Source organism: Budorcas taxicolor, chromosome 4 (genome assembly GCF_023091745.1).
Source record: "Budorcas taxicolor isolate Tak-1 chromosome 4, Takin1.1, whole genome shotgun sequence".
NCBI classification, from domain to species: domain Eukaryota; kingdom Metazoa; phylum Chordata; class Mammalia; order Artiodactyla; family Bovidae; genus Budorcas; species Budorcas taxicolor.
In genome coordinates, this window is record NC_068913.1 from 88827766 (window position 1) to 88849663 (window position 21898).

General features: G+C 38.2%; 2 protein-coding genes across 2 annotated transcripts in view; both read right to left on the reverse strand.

The window, feature by feature from the left end:
* Positions 1-21898, reverse strand: part of CADPS2 (calcium dependent secretion activator 2) — a 562792-nt gene that overhangs the window by 271653 nt on the left and 269241 nt on the right. The window contains exon 7 of the mRNA XM_052639068.1: positions 5185-5296. Within this exon, the coding sequence (XP_052495028.1) occupies positions 5185-5296 (112 nt within the window). The remainder of the gene's footprint in view (positions 1-5184; positions 5297-21898) is intronic.
* On the reverse strand, positions 946-1502 carry LOC128046883 (60S ribosomal protein L12-like). Its single transcript, XM_052639071.1, has one exon. The coding sequence runs from the start codon at positions 1448-1450 to the stop codon at positions 953-955; it is 498 nt and encodes a 165-aa protein (XP_052495031.1). The 5' UTR covers positions 1451-1502; the 3' UTR covers positions 946-952.

Below are 21898 nucleotides of genomic sequence, written 5' to 3' on the forward strand. Positions count from 1 at the left end.
TGCTACTGAAATATCATAAAATGCACAGGAGTGCTCCCAACAGCAAATAATTATCTTCCTCAGAACATCAATAGTGCTGAGGCTGAGAAACTCTTATACAGATAGAAAAACTGTCTTCCGTGTATGATGGGAACACAGGAGTACAAAGGCCTTTCTCAGATATACAAACAACTGGAAAATATACCATTCGTGCACATTATTTAGAAGTTGCATCAGTTCAGTTCAGTCGCTCGTTCAATCATGTCTGACTCTTTGTGACCCCATGGACTGCAGCACGCCAGGCCTCCCAGTCCATTACCAACTCCCAGAGCCTACTCAAACCCATGTCCATTGAGTCGGTGATGCCGTCCAACCAGCTCATCCTCTGTCATCCCCTTCTCCTCCTGACCTCAATCTTTCGCAGCAACAATGTCTTTTCAAATGAGTCAGTTCTTCACATCAGGTGGTCACAGGATTGGAGTTTCAGCTTCAGCATCTGTTCTTCCAATGAAAATTCAGGACTGATTTCTTTAGGACTGACTGGTTGGATCTCCTGGCAGTCAAAGGGATTCTCGAGAGACTTCCTGAACACCACAGTTCAAAAGCATCAATTCTTCAGCGCTCAGCTTTCTTTACAGTCCAACTCTCACATCCATAAATGACTACAGGAAAAACCATAGCTTTGGCTAGACAGACTTTTGTTGGCAAAGTAATGTCTCTGCTTTTTAATATGCTGTCTAGGTTGGTCACAGGTTTTCTTCCAAGGAGCAAGTGTCTTTTAATTTCATGGCTGCAGTCACCATCTGCAGTGATTTTGGAGCCCCCCCAAAATAAAGTCTTTCACTGTTTCCATTGTTTCCCCATCTATTTGCTATGAAGTAATGGGCCCAGAAGCAATGATCTTAGTTTTCTTCCTTTTTTTTTTTTTTCGGTTGTCAAATGATCCTTTATTTTTCTTTTTCCTTTGCAGTTCTTAACTAGCGGGGCACTCCACTGCGCCACTGTTGATATCATCTATGATGTCATGAGGGTGGCGGCCATCAACATTGTAGCCCACAGACTGGGCGGTCCCCAGGATCTCTTTAATGGTTCCAGAAAGCTCTCTAGCTAGAGACCGATGCCGCATCTGCCAAGCAATGTTGACGATATCATCAAAAGTGATGTTTCCACTGTGCTTAATGTTTTTCTGCTTCTTTCTGTCCCTTGGTGGTTCCTTGAGGGCTTTGATGATCAGGGCAGAAGCAGAAGGTACCACCTCAATCTGGGCTTGTCTGTTCTGAATGGTCAGTTTCACTGTAATCCTCAGACCCTTCCAATCACCAGTTGCCTTGGCAATGTCATCACCGACCTTTTTTGGAGACAGACCCAGAGGGCCGATCTTGGGGGCCAGGGAAGACGTGGTACCGACTTCCCCACCGGTACACCTCAAGTACACGACTTTGATCTCGTTGGGGTCAAACTTAGGCGGCATGGTGGAGGCGGCTGGTGTCGGATGAACCCGGATTCGGGACGACCGAAGAAAGTTGCACCTTTGCCTCCTCCAAGCCGAAAGCCGAAAGCTGATCTTAATTTTCTGAATGTTGAGTTTTAAGCCAGCATTTTCACTCTCCTCTTTCACTTTCATCAAGAGACCCTTTAGTTCCTGTTCACTTTCTGCCATAAGGGTGGTGTCCCATGCGTATCTGAGGTTATTGCTATTTCTCCAGGCAATTTTGATTCCAGCTTGTCCTTCATCCAGCTCAGCATTTCATATAACGTACTCTGCATATAAGTTAAATAAGAAGGGTGACAATATACAGCCTTGGGGTACTCCTTTCCTGATTGGGAACCAGGCTGTTGTTACACGTCTAGTTCTGACTGTTGCTTCTTGACCTGCATAGATTTCTCAGGAGGCAGGTCAGATGGTCTAGTATTCCCATCTCTTTAAAAATTTTCCACAGTTTGTTGTGACCACACAGTCAAAGCCTTTGGCTTAGTCAATAAATCAGAAGCAGATGTTTTTCTCAAACTCTCTTGCTTTTTCGATGATCCAACAGATGTTGGCAATTTAATCTCTGGTTCCTTTGCCTTTTTAAAATCCAGGTTAACATCTGGAAGTTCACAGTTCACATACTGTTGAAGGCTGGCTTGGAGAATTTTTTTTTTACATACTTCTAAACATTTAATTAATTGATTTATTTTACTTTACATTATTGTATTGGTTTTGCCATACATTGACTTGAATCCGCCACGAGTATACATGTGTTCCCCATCCTGAACCCTCCACTCACCTCCCTCCCCATCCCATCCCTCTGGGTCATCCCAGTGCACCAGCCCCGAGCATCCTGTATCATGCATCAAACATGGACTGGCAATTTGTTTCACATATGATATTTTACGTGTTTCAATGCCGTTCTCCCATATCATCCCACCCTCACCCTCTCCCACAGAGTCCAAAAGACTGTTCTATACATCTGTGTCTCTTTTGCTGTCTCACATACAGGGTTATCATTACCATCTTTCTAAATTCCATATATATGCGTTAGTATACTGTATTGGTGTTTTTCTTTCTGGCTTACTTCACTCTGTATAATCGGCTCCAGTTTCATCCATCTCATTAGAACTGATTCAAATGTACGCTTTTTAATGGCTGAGTAATACTCCATTGTGTATATGTACCACGGCTTTCTTATCCATTCATCTGCTGATGGACATCTAGGTTGCTTCCATGTCCTGGCTATTATAAACAGTGCTGCAATGAACATTGGGGTACACATGTCTCTTTTAATTCTGGTTTCCTCAGTGTGTATGCCCAGCAGTGGGATTGCTGGGTCATAAGGCAGTTCTATTTCCAGTTTTTTAAGGCGTTCAAAAGCAGAGACATTACTTTGCCGACTAAGGTCCATCTAGTCAAGGCTATGGTTTTTCCTGTGGTCATGTATGGATGTGAGAGTTGGACTGTGAAGAAGGCTGAGCACTGAAGAATTGATGAGTTTGAACTGTGGTGTTGGAAAAGACCCTTGAGGGTCCCTTGGACTGCAAGGAGATCTAACCAGTCCATTCTGAAGGAGATCAACCCTGGGATTTCTTTGGAAGGAATGATGCTAAAGCTGAAGCTCCAGTACTTTGGCCACCTCATGCGAAGAGTTGACTCATTGGAAAAGACTCTGATGCTGGGAGAGATTGGGGGCAGGAGGAGAAGGGGACAACCCAGGATGAGATGGCTGGATGGCATCACTGACTCGATGGACGTGAGTCTGAGTGAACTCTGGGAGTTGGTGATGGACAGGGAGGCCTGGCGTGCTGCGACTCATGGGGTCGCAAAGAGTCGGACACGACTGAGTGACTGAACTGAACTGAAGGAATCTCCACACTGGTCTCTATAGTGGCTGTACTAGTTTGCATTCCCACCAACAGTGTAAGAGGGTTCCCTTTTCACCACACCCTGTCCAGCATTTATTGCTTGTAGACTTTTGGATCGCAGCCATTCTGACTGGTGTGAATGGTACCTCATTGTGGTTTTGATTTGCATTTCTCTGATAATGAGTGATGTTAAGCATCTTTTCATGTGTTTGTTTGGCTTGGAGAATTTTGAGCATTACTTTGCTAGCGTGTGAGATGACTGCAATTGTGTGGTAGTTTGAACATTCTTTGGCACTGCCTTTCTTTGGGATATGTATATGCAATTTATATATATATATTTTTATATATATATATATATATATATATATATGGAGAGCTGAAGAATAAATTAACTATACCTCAAGTTACATTATAGCATTAGACTTAAACGGCTGCTGCTATTAGACAATGAAAAACACAGTAAGGGAATAAGGTAAAATGAATGCAACCATAGTTTAAATGAAAAATTTGGACTCACAAATCCATCATACTATATGAAAACTCCAGGGCTCTTCTCTCAGATTATGCCACCTGTACACCTTTGTTGCATGAATAAATGCACAAATATACAAGCACACGAATAAATGAACATTATGGTTTAGCTCTCTTAGGTAATTAAGAAATAGTAGCAACAGGTAAACAGAAGAGGAAATACAGAATGTAAGTGCAGACTCACAATTTCTGGACTGTGGGTAGAGATTCACAAAATCTCTAGAAATGAAAAGAAACTTCAAAGGTGTAGACAGACAAGGAGGAAGATTTGAAATCAATAGCAATCCTAACTTTAAGGGGAAAAAATCCAGTATACACACTAATCCTAGTGTCCTTCAACATGGAGCATCACAGCAGCAATCCACCATCACGAGAAATCCCTAAGAGAGATTTCTCGAGCTATTATCCTCTGGATAATATTTTCTCGAGGTATTATCATCTGGAAAATACCTATGAAAGCAGCTCTCAGGTCTGAGTGAAACAGAGCCACATTACAGAACATAACTTTATAGACAACTCATTGGAACACATCTACTTCAGAAACAAAGTGCAGAAAATCTTTCCCACAGAGAGGCGCTGAGATCACAACATGTTAACGTGAGTGCTTTTACAGTCAGAAGATGCTGAGTATAGGTGAAAGAGCCAGGAATTAGAGGCGGCTGTGAAGATCCCCTGGAGGGGGAAATGACAATCTACTCCAGTACCTTTGCCTGGAAAATTGCATGGACACAGAAGTCTGGCAGGCTACAATCCATAGGTCGCAAAGAGTCAGACACGACTAAGGTGACTCAGCACTCATATTCTAGGTATGAGGAGGTGGCCATGGGGGGGGAAAATAATTCTGTGTTAAAAGGTGTATGACAAAAATCTTCGCACAGAGAAAAATAGGTATAAGAGAGAAATGCACTTGAGATAGAGATATTTTGTAATCAGTCTAATCACAATATAAGGAACAGATGACTTCAGAGATAAAGAGGATGCTTTTAGTCCATGGACAGAAACATTTAAATCAGGGTTACCTTTCACCAAGAAGGATGAGTCGGTCCACACCACTCCGTTGCTGGCCAGTGAAGTACGTGTGACGGGAATGGCTCAGTCAGTGACTATGACGTTATGTGTTCCCCTTACACACCCAAGACCTATCACAACACAGTCTAATCACAGCAATTACGTTTAGTAAATCCGAGATATAAGCTGGGCTCATAGGAAATTACAAATAAATTACTAATGTAGTTCACACACTGCATGCTAAATCTATACTATACTTCAAGTCTAAATCAAGAGAAGTTAGAATCGTGCTGCCTGGGGCACGTGGCGCTGACCATAACTCACCCTTCCCAGTTCTTTATCTTCAAGAGCCAGGACGCCAGTGCTTTCTGTGAAGAGTTTTACTTTGACCACAGGCCGCGGATGAGTAGTGGTGAAGTCTCCTTGTGTTCCCCACCTGCAATGAAGTAGCCAAGAGTCTCTTTAAAATGCAGCATTAAGCTTTGTCTTCCATATAGATGTGTCTCCTTAGAAGGCACATCAGGCAATACAGGATCTTTCGTGGCTCAGTGAGATTTTTATCCTCTCTTTTGATTCTGACAGATGGCAGTCAAGAAAGAAAATAACAATAAACTTTACAGCTTGTAATAATTATTCAGCTAGTCAAAAAAATAGCACATTAGACTATAAAACGTAAGAATCTAGGTGAAAGTAAGCATTAAAAATATATATGTAACTGAGTCACTGTTGTACACCTGAAACTAACAGAACATTATAAATCAACTATACTTCCATAAAAAAGCAAAGCATTGTAGATATAGCTATTGTTATCTATTTTATTAACTTAAATATAAATTACAATACCATTTTTATGGATGGCTGGGGAACATTTCTAGGGGTCTGAGTGAGTGAGTATAAGAGGCAGTGTCTCAGAAACCATTTTTTCATGCTGAAAATTTCACCCCAGCTCCTCTTGTAAAGTCTTTACTAGACATTTTATTTATATTTTTTAAAGTGGAGGCAATTATCTTGTCATTTACTTTATATGCTTTTTTTTAAGCTCATGTCAAAAGGAAAGAAATAAGCATTATAAAGTATAGGAGTGTTTTGCCACTGATTTCCTAGTACACTCTCTAAAGAATAGAGTAAATTTGTCTATGACTTTTCAAATCATCATAACAAAATTAACATGTTTTCTTGGTTTATCTTTTAATTAACAGCATCTCATCATTACCACATACCAACTCATTCTAGTCTATTTACAAACTTAACTGGCATACATTTGATATTAAAAAAATCTTATAAATGTTTCTCGTAGTTCTGAGAGATGAGAGATGAGATTTAGCACAGCATGAAGAAAATGCCATTGGGTAAAGTAAGAGGAAGAAAGACGTCAGAGACGAAAGAAAGAGAAATTCAATGAAATAAAGATTCCTATTAAAAATAAATCACTAAATAAAAACACCAATCTCTTATTTAAAAAAAAGCAAGTAGTGGCACTGTCTAAAGTACTTTATAAAGCTTCTTCAGAAAGCTGAAATAGAGAAATGAAAAAAAACCCAAGAAACATATACCAAAATTGAATACTCATGACGTCTTCTCCTATCATGCAATTTTAATTTTTAATACAGTGATATATGTTCAGTAAAAGCAGAGGCTGTTTCAATGACTAAAGAAACTAGCATCAAAATGTTAGTTTGTTCTTTTGAAATTAATGTAATACTTCAGAGGGAAAGAGGAGATCCATTTAGGAAGGAAAACAACTTAATTTCTATCTTAGATTTGTAGAAAGGGATTAGCAAAGAATCTTTTTGCCATTTCATAGAACTGAGAAGGTCTGAGATAAAGTAGAGCTAAAACAGGAATAAAAATGAAAATAGATTCAGAATCAAAATAAGGAAGGACAGAATGATTTTCAGTTTAGAGTGAGGGGTCTTAGGCCTTAATACAGTCTGAATAGTAACTCCAGAGTTGATTCCCATGACACCCCTTTCTTTAACGAGTATCATGTGGTCAAACTTGGAAAACTAAATTTCTAAACGAAGTTCACCTTTTTAAGTTCTATGTTTATGTATCATATTAGAGAATAAAATTTGTATGACAGTAATCTTTTGAAACAATTAAAACCAGCTTCATATTATAAAATATTTATCTGTGTGTCTAACTTTTCCATAAGTACTTGAAAATTATTCTGCATTGTGGGTAGAGTGTGATATATAGGGATACAAGGTCAAGGTTGCTACTGTGCTATTTAAATTTATTTTATCCTTGATGAGCTCTGGTATCCCTTATACAGCAGCATATTCAGATTTCCCACCAAGACTGAAATTTTGACACTTTTTATATTTTTGTCAACTTCTGGCGTCCTATTTGGTGACGTAAAGTGTTCAGTGAGGCATCACCAACTCAATGGACATAAGTTTGAGCGAGCTTTGGGAGTTGGTGATGGATAGGGAAGCTTGGCATGCTGTAGTCCATGGGGTTGCAGAGTCGGACAGGACTGAGCGACTGACCTGAACTGAAAGTGTTCAATAGTAACCATATTCTTTAAGTATGAATAGTTTATTATTTTTCACAATCCCATGGTCATGTTACTTCTCAATTACTAGACTTGTGTAAAAATAGAGAACTAACACTATGCTAGGAATGGTGATAAGGTAAAAAAGCACCTTAGAGAAGTCAAATAAGAAATCTAATCAATATATTGCAAGTAGAGACAGTAATTAGAAAACAAAGAGCTAAAATTGAATGGGAAATCACTGATAATATATAACTTGGAAGGGAATCCAGGATATCCAGTCTCAAAATCAGTAACGCCAATAGACAAGAAATAGATGAATACCATAGGCCTGGAGGCAATCCATAAGGGTACATCTCCCTACAAACAAGGTATAGGAGCTCTTAGTCCAGGGTATGGAATGCTAATGGTCAACTCCTGTGAAGTGAGGAAAGCTTAAATAACACACTTTCAGGAAGGGAGAATCCAAGGCACAGAGGTATCAGAAGATCCTAACTGTACCAGCCAGACATCTAAATTTTTAGAAGCATTCAGCAACAACAAAAATGCAATTTTAAAAGAGTGCATAAATAAAAATACTGCAATGATAGTTCTCATAAATTCCAACATTCCAGGATATAAGCAAACTATAATTTGATAATTTGTTATCAAACTTGATAAACTTGATAATTTCTCCACTGAAAAAAGTTAAAAAGTTACATACAGTTTAAAAATGCTTATGAATTCTATAATGAGTTAATTAAAAAATACAAAGTCTCCCTCCCTTTCCACCCAAAAAAAGGCAGCATGGAAGAAAGGAAAAAGATAATAGGCCTATTTTCAATATTCACCATGATACTTCCTTGCTTTCTACTTAATTGGCATGTTTAAACACTTTCAGGAATTAATACCAGTTATTATCGTCTTACTATTTTCTCTGTATTATGCGATGAAAGAATATACTACCCTTGCTGTCAATTTGCTTTGACTCAAAATGCATTGCCTTTTCCTTCTTCTATGAATGTATTATTTATGAGGACTCAGACTTCCAATGTAAATCTTCAAATGAATAAAATATCTACAAAGTACCTTTATGAGGACTGCAGGGTTTTGCGGCCATGAAAACTGGGTAAGTCATATACAAACTGAAATAACTGACATTCTTATGTATTTGCTAATAAATAAATATGCTGGAAATTTGTATCAGGAGCCAAAAAAATATGTTCAGTCTATTCACCCAGTAAGGCTATTTCTAGGAATTTATTCTAACAAGATAACCATGTGTAATTAAAAAAAAAAAAGTATAAGCAGGAATGTATTCTCCCATGGCATTATACATAAATAACAAAAGCAAGCAACCTAAATATCTAATATTAGGGGAAAGATTATGTAAGTTATGTGTCATCAATGAAAATTTTTGTTGCTACCTATGACAGTTATCAACGTGATATAAAACCATGCACGATGTATTAAAAAAGAGGGGACACAAAACTGAATCAGGTGTTGATGTATGGCAAAAACTATCACAATACTGCAAAGTAATTATCCTCCAGTTAAAATAAATCAATTTTAGAAACAGAATCAGGGCCTTTCCTTCATTCAAAAAACTTACTGAGTACTTCTTGTGTGCCAGACATATTCTAGTGTCAGTAATCAAAGTCTAACCTCTTAAAAAATACATTCCAATAGAAGATGATAGACATAAATAATTTTATTATTATATTCTGTAGTATATGTCTCTTTCCACTCTTGCTCTGCATTCTCAACAGCTAGATACCTCCCATGGTCTCTTAAAGTAGCTAGAGAAGTAGATTTATGTTGTGATCTGAAAGAATTCTCAAAAGGTAATAGTGTATTTGTTTTAAAGTATGTTGAAAACCATGAGCAGTAAAACAGTTATGTCAAAAAGTACTCAAATCCCTTAACTCAAAATCTGTATTCATTGTGAATACATAATGCACTGTGATACAGAAGCTAAGAACTTGAAAGCAGTCTCAATCGATATTCTTCATCTATAACCAGCAGTAATGAATTAAAAATATATGTAATCTCAAAATTATTTCATCCATCAACTACCTTTTCATCTTTTCATCTATCTGACTATGTGACTGGAATTGGGAAAGGTAGCGGGCATTCCAAAAAAAAAACAAACAAGATGATAGATCTCGTATTAAATGAACTCAGACTAGTAGGGGAGACCAACATATAAACTCAAATGTAAACAATAAACCAAGTCATACAGAACTGAACAGGGCTCTATAAAGTACACTTTAAATTACTTCTGGGGTCAAGCACTGTCTTTTTACTGGTCACTTGCATTTCTTGCTTGCCTTTTTATTACCATCGTCTGTTTCTCTCTTAGGCTTTCTATCAACTGGCAATTTTTAAAAACTGTTTGTATGATAGACATACATATGGCAAATATTTTCATACTTGGTTATTTTCTGCTTAACTCATGTATGGCTTTTTAAAATGCACAGTTTAAAAATATTAGGTAGCCAATTCTGTTGATCTGATTTATAGTTTTTGACATTAAATCCTACTTAAAAATTTTCTTAGAAATTATATAAAATTTAACCTATGTTTCTTTCACACATTTCCACTGTTTAAATCTTCAAGTTGTCTGAAATTCACTAGTAATATTAAAATGGCAGTTTCACTTTTCTTTTTATCCCAATATTATTCGGTTTAGAAATCAAATATATTTATTATTATATAAGGTTGAGTTTGGTTTTAAAGTTTTGGTCCTAAAAATCTATCTCTTGAACTGTGCTAATAAAACAATAGTTTCATTAGAGCTTCACAAGATATCTGTTAGAACAAAAAGAATATAGACATTTTCAAATTATATTTGATTCAAGAAAAAGAAAAGTCTCCATTAATTAAAATCTATTCCAATATTTCTTGGTAAAGACTTAAATTTTTTCAACTTCCACATAGGTCTTACACATTGCTTACTGAACTCATCTCACAGTACAGTTGATCCTTGAACAGCATGAGGGTTAATCCCCATATAATTATGGTTGGCCTTTGTATCTAGTTCCGCTCCATCTGTGGAGCCAACCAACCACCGACTGCGAAACACCATAGGATTTACTATTGAAAAATATCCACATGTAAGTGGACCCATACAGTTCAAATTCATGCTATTCAAGAGTCAACTGTATTTCTTACTTTGTGATTCTAAGGAATCTTTTTCCTTTATGTTGTCTGACTATTGGTGTCATATAGGAAAGTTATAAACTCCTTTTTCAAGTAGTTTTGCTTTATTTTCAAACTAGTGACTGTTTTTCCAAATGATGTCTTCACCAAATTAACATTAATTCTATTACAGAAATTGAGTTATTATTATAATTAAAAATGACATAATTCTATGCTATAATTCTATAATTATGAATTATAATTCTATAATTCATAATTCTATTGCTAACTTTAAAATAGAAACATTAAATAAGGGTTCAATTACAGAGGTAAAGGTGAGTCTTAAAGAATTATATGTAATTCTTAAGCTGTTTTATGCTGAACTTACTTTACAAAACAGTCAAACTATAGATAAATTAACATTCTCATAATTTTGGCATTTTAAGATTAAAATAATGTAATATTTACCCAACAATCTTTGCCTACATAAAAGTTTCTGTTCATAACTTAAGCATCAAAGCATCAGATATTTTGTAGCACTGACTTAAACACCATCGTGGAAAGTCAAAAATGTTTCCAAGTTTTCTGCAATTGACTTCAAATAGGTCTGAGGTCTCTTTCTACTGTTCTACAGGGAATTTGCCCAAGAAACTGGATTTGGATTATTTTACTCATATTTGGTGATAAGGTAGGTATCACTCCTCACAAGCTCCAAGGATCAAAAAGGAATAAAGATGCTTGAGAATGGAATGCAAAGAAAGAGACAGGGAGAAAGAAATTATGGGTTAAGAAGTGAACAACAATGGAAAAAAAGGGTAGAGAGGGGGATAAAAGAAAGGAGGATTAAAAAAGACCAATCTGGAAAGGAGAGCATTAGAGTACTCTGAATCTTAACCCATTTTTGCACATGATCTTTAATCTTTCTTTTAAAGACCGTTTACAGTCTAAAATGCTGTGCCGTGCTGTGCTTAGTTGCTTGGCTGTGTCCAACTCTTTGAGACTCCATGGACTGTTGCCTGCCAGGCTCCTCTGTCCCTGGGGATTCTCTAGGCAAGAATACTGGAGTGGGTAACCTATCCCTTCTCCAGGGGATCTTCTTGACTCAGGAATTGAACCAGGGTCTCCTGCATTGCAGGCATATTCTTTACCAGTGGAGCTACCAGGGAAGCTGACACACTGCAAATCTTAATAACAGAAATGAAAAACATCCTTTAAAGTAAATAAGTTTTACCACTCTAAGTTTTGAGAGGATCTTTGAAAAACATCACACTAAAACTTTTTATAATGATAAGAAGACAATACAAAATTGTCTGTTTTTTCAACATAACAAAGAAGAAATCTTGGGGTGTATGTTGCAATTTAAGGTAGAACAATATTTGGCGATGGCTTTGGGTGGGTAATGATCACTTTCATAAAGAAAGAAAAATGCTACAGCCTTCACCTTCATTCTCACTCTTACCATCTGTAGGACTTTTCCCTTCAAAGGACAACTCCATTTTAGTGCTCTCAAGATTGCTAGAGCCTCAAGGAAAACAGGATCTCAAAAGTCTGCATTTCATTTATGAAGTATTCAATGCCATTAAACTTCCATATCCAGGGTACAGAGAATCATTATATTTGTACCATTTTCTTCTGAACAAGTCAAACAAGCATGTTAGCACAAAATCAGGTTTCAGAAAGAAAGAAGATATAATCTCTCATAAGCATTTTTCGTTTTCTCCCTCATAGCAGGGTGGTCCAGAGACATTACCTTGAAGCATCTAATTTTAAAGAGAACCATTTGTCACGTCATGCATTACAATTTTACTTGATGAAGACAGGACAAAAAATAAGTATTTATAAAACAGAAATCAAGATTTTTAAGAGCCTACATAGAGAAAGACAAACTAAATAATTGATACAGAAGATAAATTAAAGCATAAAATATGCTATGCGCATGCAAATTCTTAGAAAGAGGTTTAAATAATAAAATACAATGTTGTATAAATGAGAGCAGAGTGCATAAACCACTAGTCACCTACAGATATTTATCAATATATGTTCATACTGCTCTCATACCTGCACCTTTGAAACTTGTGAGACCATCCATCTGATTTTGTCCTGTTTTTTGACATGAAAATAAAAGGTGAATGTGTTATATGAACTGGAATCAGAAAAAAACTCTTTAAAATGTCATCAAAAGACTCCATATGTCAGTCGTGTCCAACTCTCTGCGACCCCACGGACTGTAGCCTACCAGGCTCCTCTGTCCATGGGATTTTCCAGGCAATAGTACTGGAGTGGATTGCCATTTCCTTCTCCAGGGGATCTTCCCGACGCAGGGATCGAACCCCGGTCTCCCACATTGTAGACAGACGCTTTACCATAGAATTAATGTATTGTCCTTTAAAGATAAAAGGAAATTTAAACTATTTATACTGCTTCCAACTAGTAGGTTATAAGTATCACCAATTAGTATAGCATATTGTTATTAGTAAGTTGGAATGTCCATCAGTTACTGGCACAATTGATCCTTGAACCACACAAGGATGGGGTGCTGACCCTCTGTGAAGTCACAAATCCAAGTATAATTTATAGTCAGCCCTTCTTATACAGGCATCTGTTTCTGTTGTTCAGTTGCTAAGTCATGCTTGATTCTTTGCGACCCCATGAACTGCAGTGTACCAGGCTTCTCTGTTCTTCACTATCTCTGAGAGTTGGTTCAAACTCATGACCATTGAGTTGGTGATGCCATCCAACCATCTCATCCTTTGTCACCCTCTTCTGCATTTAATCTTTCCCAGCATCAGAGCCTTTTCTAATGAGCCAGCTCTTCAAACCAGGTGGCCAAAGTATTGGAGCTTCAGCATCAGTCTTTCCAATGAATATTCAGGGTTGATTTCCTTTAAGATTGACTGGTTTGATCTCCTTGCTGTCCAGGGGACTCTCAAGTCTTCTCCAGCACCACAATTCTACACCATCAGCTCTTCGGTGCTCAGCCTTCTTTATGGTCCAACTCTCACATCTGTGGATTTAACCAACTCAAATCAACAAATTCACATATAAGCGGACCTGCACTGTTCAGACCCACGTTGTTCAAGGGTCAGCTGGAACTCACTTTACCAGATCTTCCTATGATTAATCTCTAATTTGCTAGAACTTCAAGCAGGGGTTAATGTTCTTTGAGGCTAAACATATCGGCATGAAAATGTTTTGAAAATTTATGCGTATTTTTAATGTCAAAGCCCTGGAACTGCTAGGGTAAGACAATGTCAGTGCATCCCATTCTTAGTGACTTAACATTTGAAAGCAAACACTTCTCAGCTGTTTCTAGCTGCTCCAAAGGTAAAAGACTCTTGGCTGTGTCTCTGAGCAGCGGGTTGAAAGGGAAACATCACACTGAATCATCTACAAAGGCCTGTTTTAGTTCTAGAAAAACTCCTCAGGGTCTGTTTGCAGATATTATTACTTTTTTTTTTTTTCATTACTAAATGACTCTTTTAGGTGAAATGAAAATATTTTCCAGGTGCAGAGTAGTTGGGGAGCCAGGGCAGAAGTCTCTGAATTACACCAACATCTCAGATTCCAGAGAGGACTGGAGTCAGCTGGGACCATTTCTGATGGGGTTTGAGAAGACAGCCAAAAGCACCAAGCACTCAACAAGGGTACGATGTATGGTGTGGAAACAAAGTGGATTTAAATAAAGTAAGCAAAATATGGCAGGATCCAAACCAGCCCCAGGAGCATCAGATGAGGACTTGTGCTCCAGTCCGAAGCCCAGAGGTGACATCACAGGCGATTCACGAGGAACCTGGCAAGCAGCTGGGTCTGGTAATTTTCACAGACCATAGTTGCCGCTGGCTCTTGGTGCTTCTAGATCCTATGAGACCTACCCTGTGTCACTCAGCAAGAGAAACCCCCATTTGTTGACTTCTGATGGCCAGTGATTACTCAATTTTGTGATATTCTCCAACTTAAATGAAAAACAGACATGCTTTTAAAAATTAAGGACATTTAAATTGATTTTTTAAAGAAATGTTGGATACTTATGAGACAGTGGAAACTCTGTAAAGGTTTCAAAAGAGTGAAAGTGATTTATGTTTTTCCCTGTAACTTGCCAAGTTGGCACTTGATGAGACAGTTTAATAATGACACTAATTCTTGTTTCACTTGTGCAACCTCGAGAATGATATTTAATAAGAACCCAGTATATGCCCATTATAGGGATGAATGTTAAAAATACAAAGATGAAAGTAAACAGACTATGGCCTTAGGGACTTACCTTGTGGGGAAAAGAGAAGCATAAGACAGATAGTATTCTTCTGATTAAAGGTACCCACTGGCTTTCACATTAAGACCATAGTCTCCCACCTATGCCATCCCCCTTCTATGTTTACGATTTGTCTGAGCAACCACAGCTAGACCCCTTACCGCAACCACCACTGGGCTCTGCACATAACAAGCACACATGACACATTCAAGAGAGAAGATGATGATGTGTTAAAAAAAATAGACTTCGTAATCTAAGAGGACTGGGTGTCAATAGGTGAGTTAATCAGGTATGTCAAACTTTTGAGGATCCATTCTCTTCTTTAGAAAGTAGGAATGAGTCTTCCCCGACAAGGGTTCAGAAGAGTGAATGAAGTTAATAAAACTTCTATCATAATGTCTGGAAAATTAGAAGGGCATATGAAATAAATGATTGTTCCCAATTCACCTGAGCACCCTATTCTCCTGATAGGAGGACAGAGGTCCAAATGACTAATTCCTGACTGATTTCTCATACTGGTGGGCAAGCAGCTGGACAGTGATCTTACATTCTCTTTTTTAGCAGAAAGCAGCAGCAGATATATCAAGTACAAAACAAGACAGGTCCTGAAAACCCTCTGGGTTTTATCCATATTAGGTGGTAACAACATGGGTTTTGCTAATAGCTCTTTGACTTCTGGGAAGTTCATCTGTGTTGACCAGAAAACATGGCTGATGCATGTTTGGCTTTCCATGCTCCTTCATCAGTGAGAGTTCAGTTCGGTTCAGTTCAGTCGCTCAGTCATGTTCGACTATTTGTGACCCCATGAACCGCAGCACGCCAGGCCTCCCTGTCCATCACCAGCTCCCAGAGTCCACCCAAACCCATGTCCACTGAGTCAGTGATGCCATCCAACCATCTCATCCTTTGCTGTCCCCTTATCCTCCTGCCCTCAATCTTTCCCAGCATCAGGGTCTTTTCAAATGAGTCAGCTCTTCGCATTAGGTGGCCAAAGTATTGGAGTTTCATTTTCAGCATCAGTCCTTCCAATGAATATCCAGGACTGATCTCCTTTAGAAGGGACTGGTTCAATCTCCTTGCAGTCCAAGGGACTCTCAAGAGTCTTCTCCAGCACCACAGTTCAAAAGCATCAATTCCTCTGTGCTCAGCTGTCTTTATAGTCCAACTTTCACATCCACACATGACCACTGGAAAAACCATAGCCTTGACTACATGGACCTTTGTTGACAAAGTAATGTCTCTGCTTTTTAATATGCTGTCTAGGTTGGTCATAACTTTCCTTCCAAGGAGTAAGCAACTTTTAATTTCATGGCTGCAATCACCATCTGCAGTGATTCTGGAGCCCAGAAAAATAAAGTCAGCCACTGTTCCACTGTTTCCCCATCTATTTAGTTATTTTCACATGGTACCCAGTCTTGAGGTAGGAAGCACTTTGCAGAATGTCTCATCCAAGTCTGAGATGTAAGACAATTTGAATTCTTAAAATGTTTACTGACTCTTCACAGGTTTTCTTTGAAAGAAATTCTGAAACAAAATAAAATTAAAACTCCAGTTCTTATAGTACTTTGCAGCAGTAAAAAGCTGATGGCTATGTCAGTCAAGCTAAGAACCTTATAGTCTAGGTATAGCTTTTGTCATCAATATACCAGTTGGAAATCTGATCTAGAGAAGAATTTCTTAAGATTCAAAACTACCTGGCAGGCTTCTCCTCACTTTTGGTTGGGACGTGCAGAAGGAGGATTGGGATTTTTTTGTTTGTTTTCATTTTTCTCTTTTTTTTTTCCTTCATCCACTCTGTCCTTGAGCTACTATGGTTATCAACAATCTTATTTTTATATGGTGGAGGTAATTATTGTTTTTCACTTGCTATGTCATGTCTGACTCTTTGCAACCCCATGGAGTGCAGCATGCCAGGCTTTCCTATCCTTCCCAACATCAGAGTTTTTTTCCAATGAGTTAGCTCTTCGCATCAGGTGACCAAAGTATTGGAGCTTCAGCTTCAAATATTCAGGGCTGATTTCCTTTAGGATTGACTGGTTTGATCTCTTTACTTGTCTTTCTGCTGAGAACTCAAGAATTACTTTCTCAAAAAGACTTCCCTAACCATCTCCATTTGCAGCACAGGACAATCCCCCAAAGAAGTAAGATTACTGTGACATTTATTTTGCCTAGGATCATATTCCTTTTCTATAAAGCAGTTACTTACTTTGTAATTATATGTTCCTGGATGTTTCCTTGTTAAGGTATATCTCTGCTTTAGATTTCAAGTGCCATTGCTATAGCCATTAATTAAAATTAATTTTTTAAATGTATAGTTGATTTACTAGCTATTTCTGATTTTAATCATTTCAAATCCAGCACCTGTGTGACACTTAGTACAGAACTCAGCTCAGCAACTCTCTGTTGCATGAATGACACCATATGCTTTATTCTAACCAGTCTTCAAGGAACCAGGAAGTGAGTCAGCGGTTGAACAACCAAGTTTGGTTTACACTATATTTTGCTGGGCTATACTGTTGTCTCTTGGTGTCTGTGAGAGACGAGTTCCAGTGTGTCCCTCAGATACCAGAATCCGTGGATGCTCAAGCCCCTCATATAAACCTAGGCAGGTAGAGTTGACACCCTTGGTATCTGGTGGGTTCCACATCTGCTGATTCTACCAAGTGAGGACCTAGTGTGATTGGCTGAAGCTGCGGACATGGAACCCATGGGTGTGAGGGGGCGACTTAAATAGATGGAGAGTTAAGATTGGGAGCTGTGCTTCTTTAATTACTCCCACATCAGATAACTGGACAACTTGCGTGTACCAGAGCCTAGACCAGACTTCCACTGATATAAATAAAAACATGGAAAATATTTCACATTTATAGACAGACAGTTCTATGGATAAGGGAGCCAATGCCAAGTGGAAGGGGGTGTTGTTAATCACCTGAGTCTGAAAGCCATTTTTGTATTTAAAGCATAACATTACATTTAACTAAAATAATATCATCAGTAATTTTAATATATTTTTAGTGCTTCAGAGAAATTCTCAAACAAGTGGATGTCTATATATCAGAACTGTTGAGACTGATAAACAACACATGTACATTTTTAAAGTATTTACCTAAGATTACTGTTCATTTCTTAATCTCTGTCTCATTAAACTGTGAAGATATGGAACTTTCTTTAGCCAAAATGTTTTAATGAGTGACAGGTGTGTTTTAGCAATTTATTCAATAAACATTTCATTTATTTGTTGAGAGCTGAAATTTATTTAAGCTCTTTTTGGAGCTTGGACAAAACAATTTTGTAGTATTTTACCACGTGTCTTTTTGGGCACACATTTCTTATCCTGTCATCCTTGCACCTGTGCCCAAGTTAAGGAGAGAATTATTATAGAATACATCGTAAGAATTAAAAGCTACCTGACTGCCTAAGCAGTAATCACAATTTTCTCTATGAGGTGAATCTGACACAGTATTTACTGAAATAAAAATGAAATACTGAGGCAAAGTCTATTTGTGTGTGTGCTCAGTGGTGTCCAGACTCTTTGTGACCTGATAGACTGTAGCCCGCCAGGCTCCTCTGTCTATGGGATTTTCCCAGCAAGAATACTGGAGTGGGTTGCCATTTCCTACTCCAGGAGATCTTCCTGACCCAGGATCAAAACCCCATCTCCTGTGTCTCCTGCAATGACAGCTGGATTCTTCACCACTGTGCCACCTGGGTCTATTTTGTACATATTATAAAACCAAATACTAATTTAAAATCAGAAAACACTTTGTTTCCAGTTTCCCTTTGAAGACTTCACAAACATTAACCAATCAAATCATATGTCTGATATGTTTATAACTTCAGAAGAAAATTTAATTGTGGGTTATATTTCAAATTCAACCAGCTAAAGACACATTTGTCATGTTTTTTCAATGGAAGCATACAGAACTTGGGGCTTTCCCAGTGGCTCAACTGATAAAGAACCTGCCTGCCAGTGCAGGAGACATAAGAGATGTAGGTTGAATCCTTGGGTCAGGAAGATCCTCTGGAGGAGGGCATGGCAACCCACTCCATTATTCTTGCCTGGAAAATCCCATGGATAGAGGAGCCTGGCAGGCTACGGTCCATAGGGTTGCCCAGAGTCAGACATGACTGTGAAGCAACTTAGTATGCACACATAATGAACTTGCGTAAAGATATATTTCACATATTTTCAAGGGAATAATATGGTTTTAGAAAATGAAATATGATCTGGGTCCTGTGACCACCAAAATCATATATTTACAAAACAGGTGGAATTCAGTTGCCTGATTGGATATTTCATTATTTTGGAACTGCAACTTTATTCTTCTTAATTAACTATATGTATGTAAATTTAGTGGTTGCCTCATTAATCCTTATTTACATATGCAAAATTGCAAGTAAACAATGTGGGTGGAAAACTTTTAAGTGAAAACAATCACAGTTGTGTTCTGGTTAAATAAAAATATTCTACTTTGTTACAAAAATGTCTTTTTGAAAAATGCCCATGTGCTTTTAAAAAATTACTATAATAGCTTTAAAGAACTTTACAATTCCAGCTTAAATTTAAGGAGCATTTTCTTCAAGAAACTTCATTTAATTTTTAGGGGAGATTTTAATTATATATAACGCTTCTGTTGCTGCACAAATATTCTGGGTATGCAAGATGGGATGTCAGTGTTGCACTATTTGCAATTTGTGAAGATCTGGGCCACAGAAGGTCATTGGTACAATGTCACTTAGCAGATTGTATTTCACTGTACAGTGGGTGGAAATTAGGGTGACAACTGGTTCCTAGCTGCTTTTAAGTCTGTTCAGACTCTGGTTCAACATTCTCAAGCACGAATACTAGATGGTTGTCAGTTTTATATGGATATCGAATTTTTGTTAATCAATATTCTCCTTATAGATTACTCTCATGATTCAACAGAATTTTGTTGCTAGTCATTTGAGGTCAAAGGCCTCATCAGCTACAGGTCAAGCACTGAGCCAGACACTGGAAAAGCAAAGCTGAATAAGACCTGACCTGCCTTTAAGGGAACTCATAGTTAGGTGGTAGCGGACAGAGGCAACGACAACACAGAATTAGAGTTCCAGACTATGTTGTTGTTGTTCAGTTGCTAAGTCATGTCCGACTCTTTGCGACCCCATGGACTGCACCACACCAGGTTCCTCTGCCCTCCTCTATCTCCCAGAGTTTGCTCAAATTCATGTCCACTGAGTTGGTGATGCTGTCTAACCATCTTATCCTCTGCCACCCCTTTCTTCTTTGGCCTTCAATCTTTCCCAGTATCAGGGACATTTCCAATGAGTTGGCTCCTTGTATCAGGTGGCCAAAGTAATGGAGCTTCAACATCAGTCCTTCCAATGAGTATGTGGGGTTGATTTCCTTTAAGATTGACTGGTTTGATCTGCTTGCTAACCAAGGGACTCTCAAGAGTCTTCTCCAGCACCACAATTTGAAAGCATCAATTCTTTGGCACTCAGCTTTCCTTATGGCCCAACTTTCACATCTGTACATGACTATTGGAAAAACTATAGCTTTGACTATATGGACCTTTGTCAGCAAAGTGATTTTCCTGTTTTTTAAAATGCTGCCTAGGTGTGTCTAGGTTTTCTTCCAAGAAGCAAGCATCTTTTAATTTCAGTCCACAGTGATTTGGGAACCTAAGAAAATTAAATGTCACTGTTTCCACTTTTTCCCCATCTATTTGCCATGAAGCGATGGAGTAGCCCTCACAGTCAACAAAAGTCTGAAATGCAGTACTTGGGTGCAATCTCAAAAATGACAGAATGATCTTGGTTTGTTTCTAGCAAAACCATTCTATATCATAGTTTTCAAAGTCTATGCCCCAACCACTAATGCTGAAGAAGATGAAGTCAAACTGTTCTGAAGTTGCTCAGTTGTGTCTGACTCTTTGCGACGTCGTGGACTGTAGCCCACCAGGCTTCTCTGTCCAGGGGATTCTCCAGGCAAGAACACTGGAGTGGGTTACCATTTCCTTCTTCAGGGGATCTTCCTGACACAGGGATCGAACCCGGGTCTTCCACTTTGGAGGCAGACACTTTAACCTCTGAGCCACCAGGGAAGCCCACAAGGCCTAGAAGTAACACCAAAAAAAAAAAAAAAAAAAGTTCTTTTCATCATAGGGGACTGGAATGCAAAAGTAAGAAGTCAAGAGATACCTGGAGTAACAAGCAAGTTCGGCCTTGGGGTACAAAATGAAGCAGGGCAAAAAGCTAACACAGTTCCATCAAGGGAACACACCGGTTATAGCAAACACCCTCTTCCAACAATACAAGAAACCATACATGGACATCACCAGCTGGTCAATATCAAAATCAGATTGATTATATTCTTTGCAGCAGAAGATGGAAATGTTCTATACAGTCAGCAAAAACAAGACCTGGAGTTGAGTGTGGCTCACATTATCAGATCACCAGCTCCTTATTGCAAAATTGAGGCTTACATTGAAGAAAGTAGGGAAAACCACTAGGCCATTCAGGTAGGACCTAAGTCAAATGCCTTATGATTATACAGTGGAGGTGATGGATAGATTCCAGGGATCAGATCTGGTAGACAGAGTGCATGAAGGCAAAGTGGTTGTCTGAGGAGGCCTTAAAAATAGCTGAGAAAAAAGAGAAGTGAAAGGCAAATGAAAAAAGGAAAGATATACCCATCTGAATGCAGAGTTCCAGAGCAATTGCAAGGAGAGATAAGAAAGCCTTCTTTTGTGAACAATGAATCTGTTTCCTATCTAATAAAAGAGTGATATTTTCTACTGTGAAATTCTTGCTCATTCATGCCATATGGATAAATATTTCTAGATCAGATTAATTATCTTCCTTGTAATATGTCTTAATTTACATAAGTGATGCTATAAAACTGTGAATAATTTTGATCAATTTAGAAGAATGTGCTGTGAAGTATTACGTCTTTGGATTGCTTTAAAGAAAAGGATGAGTATAAAATGGATGTAAACTTTTTGCCCAGGCCATCAGAAGCTACATGATAGAAAGAAAACAAAACCACACATGCAGTAGCTAAGTAAAGGAATTAATCTCTTTCTGAACAGAAAGAGCAGCCCTGTGGAGTCAAACTAACAAAGCAAAGCTCAGCTTGGTGTAAACAAGCTTTCTCTTTCTAAAGATGCCACCAACTGAGGAAAAATAGC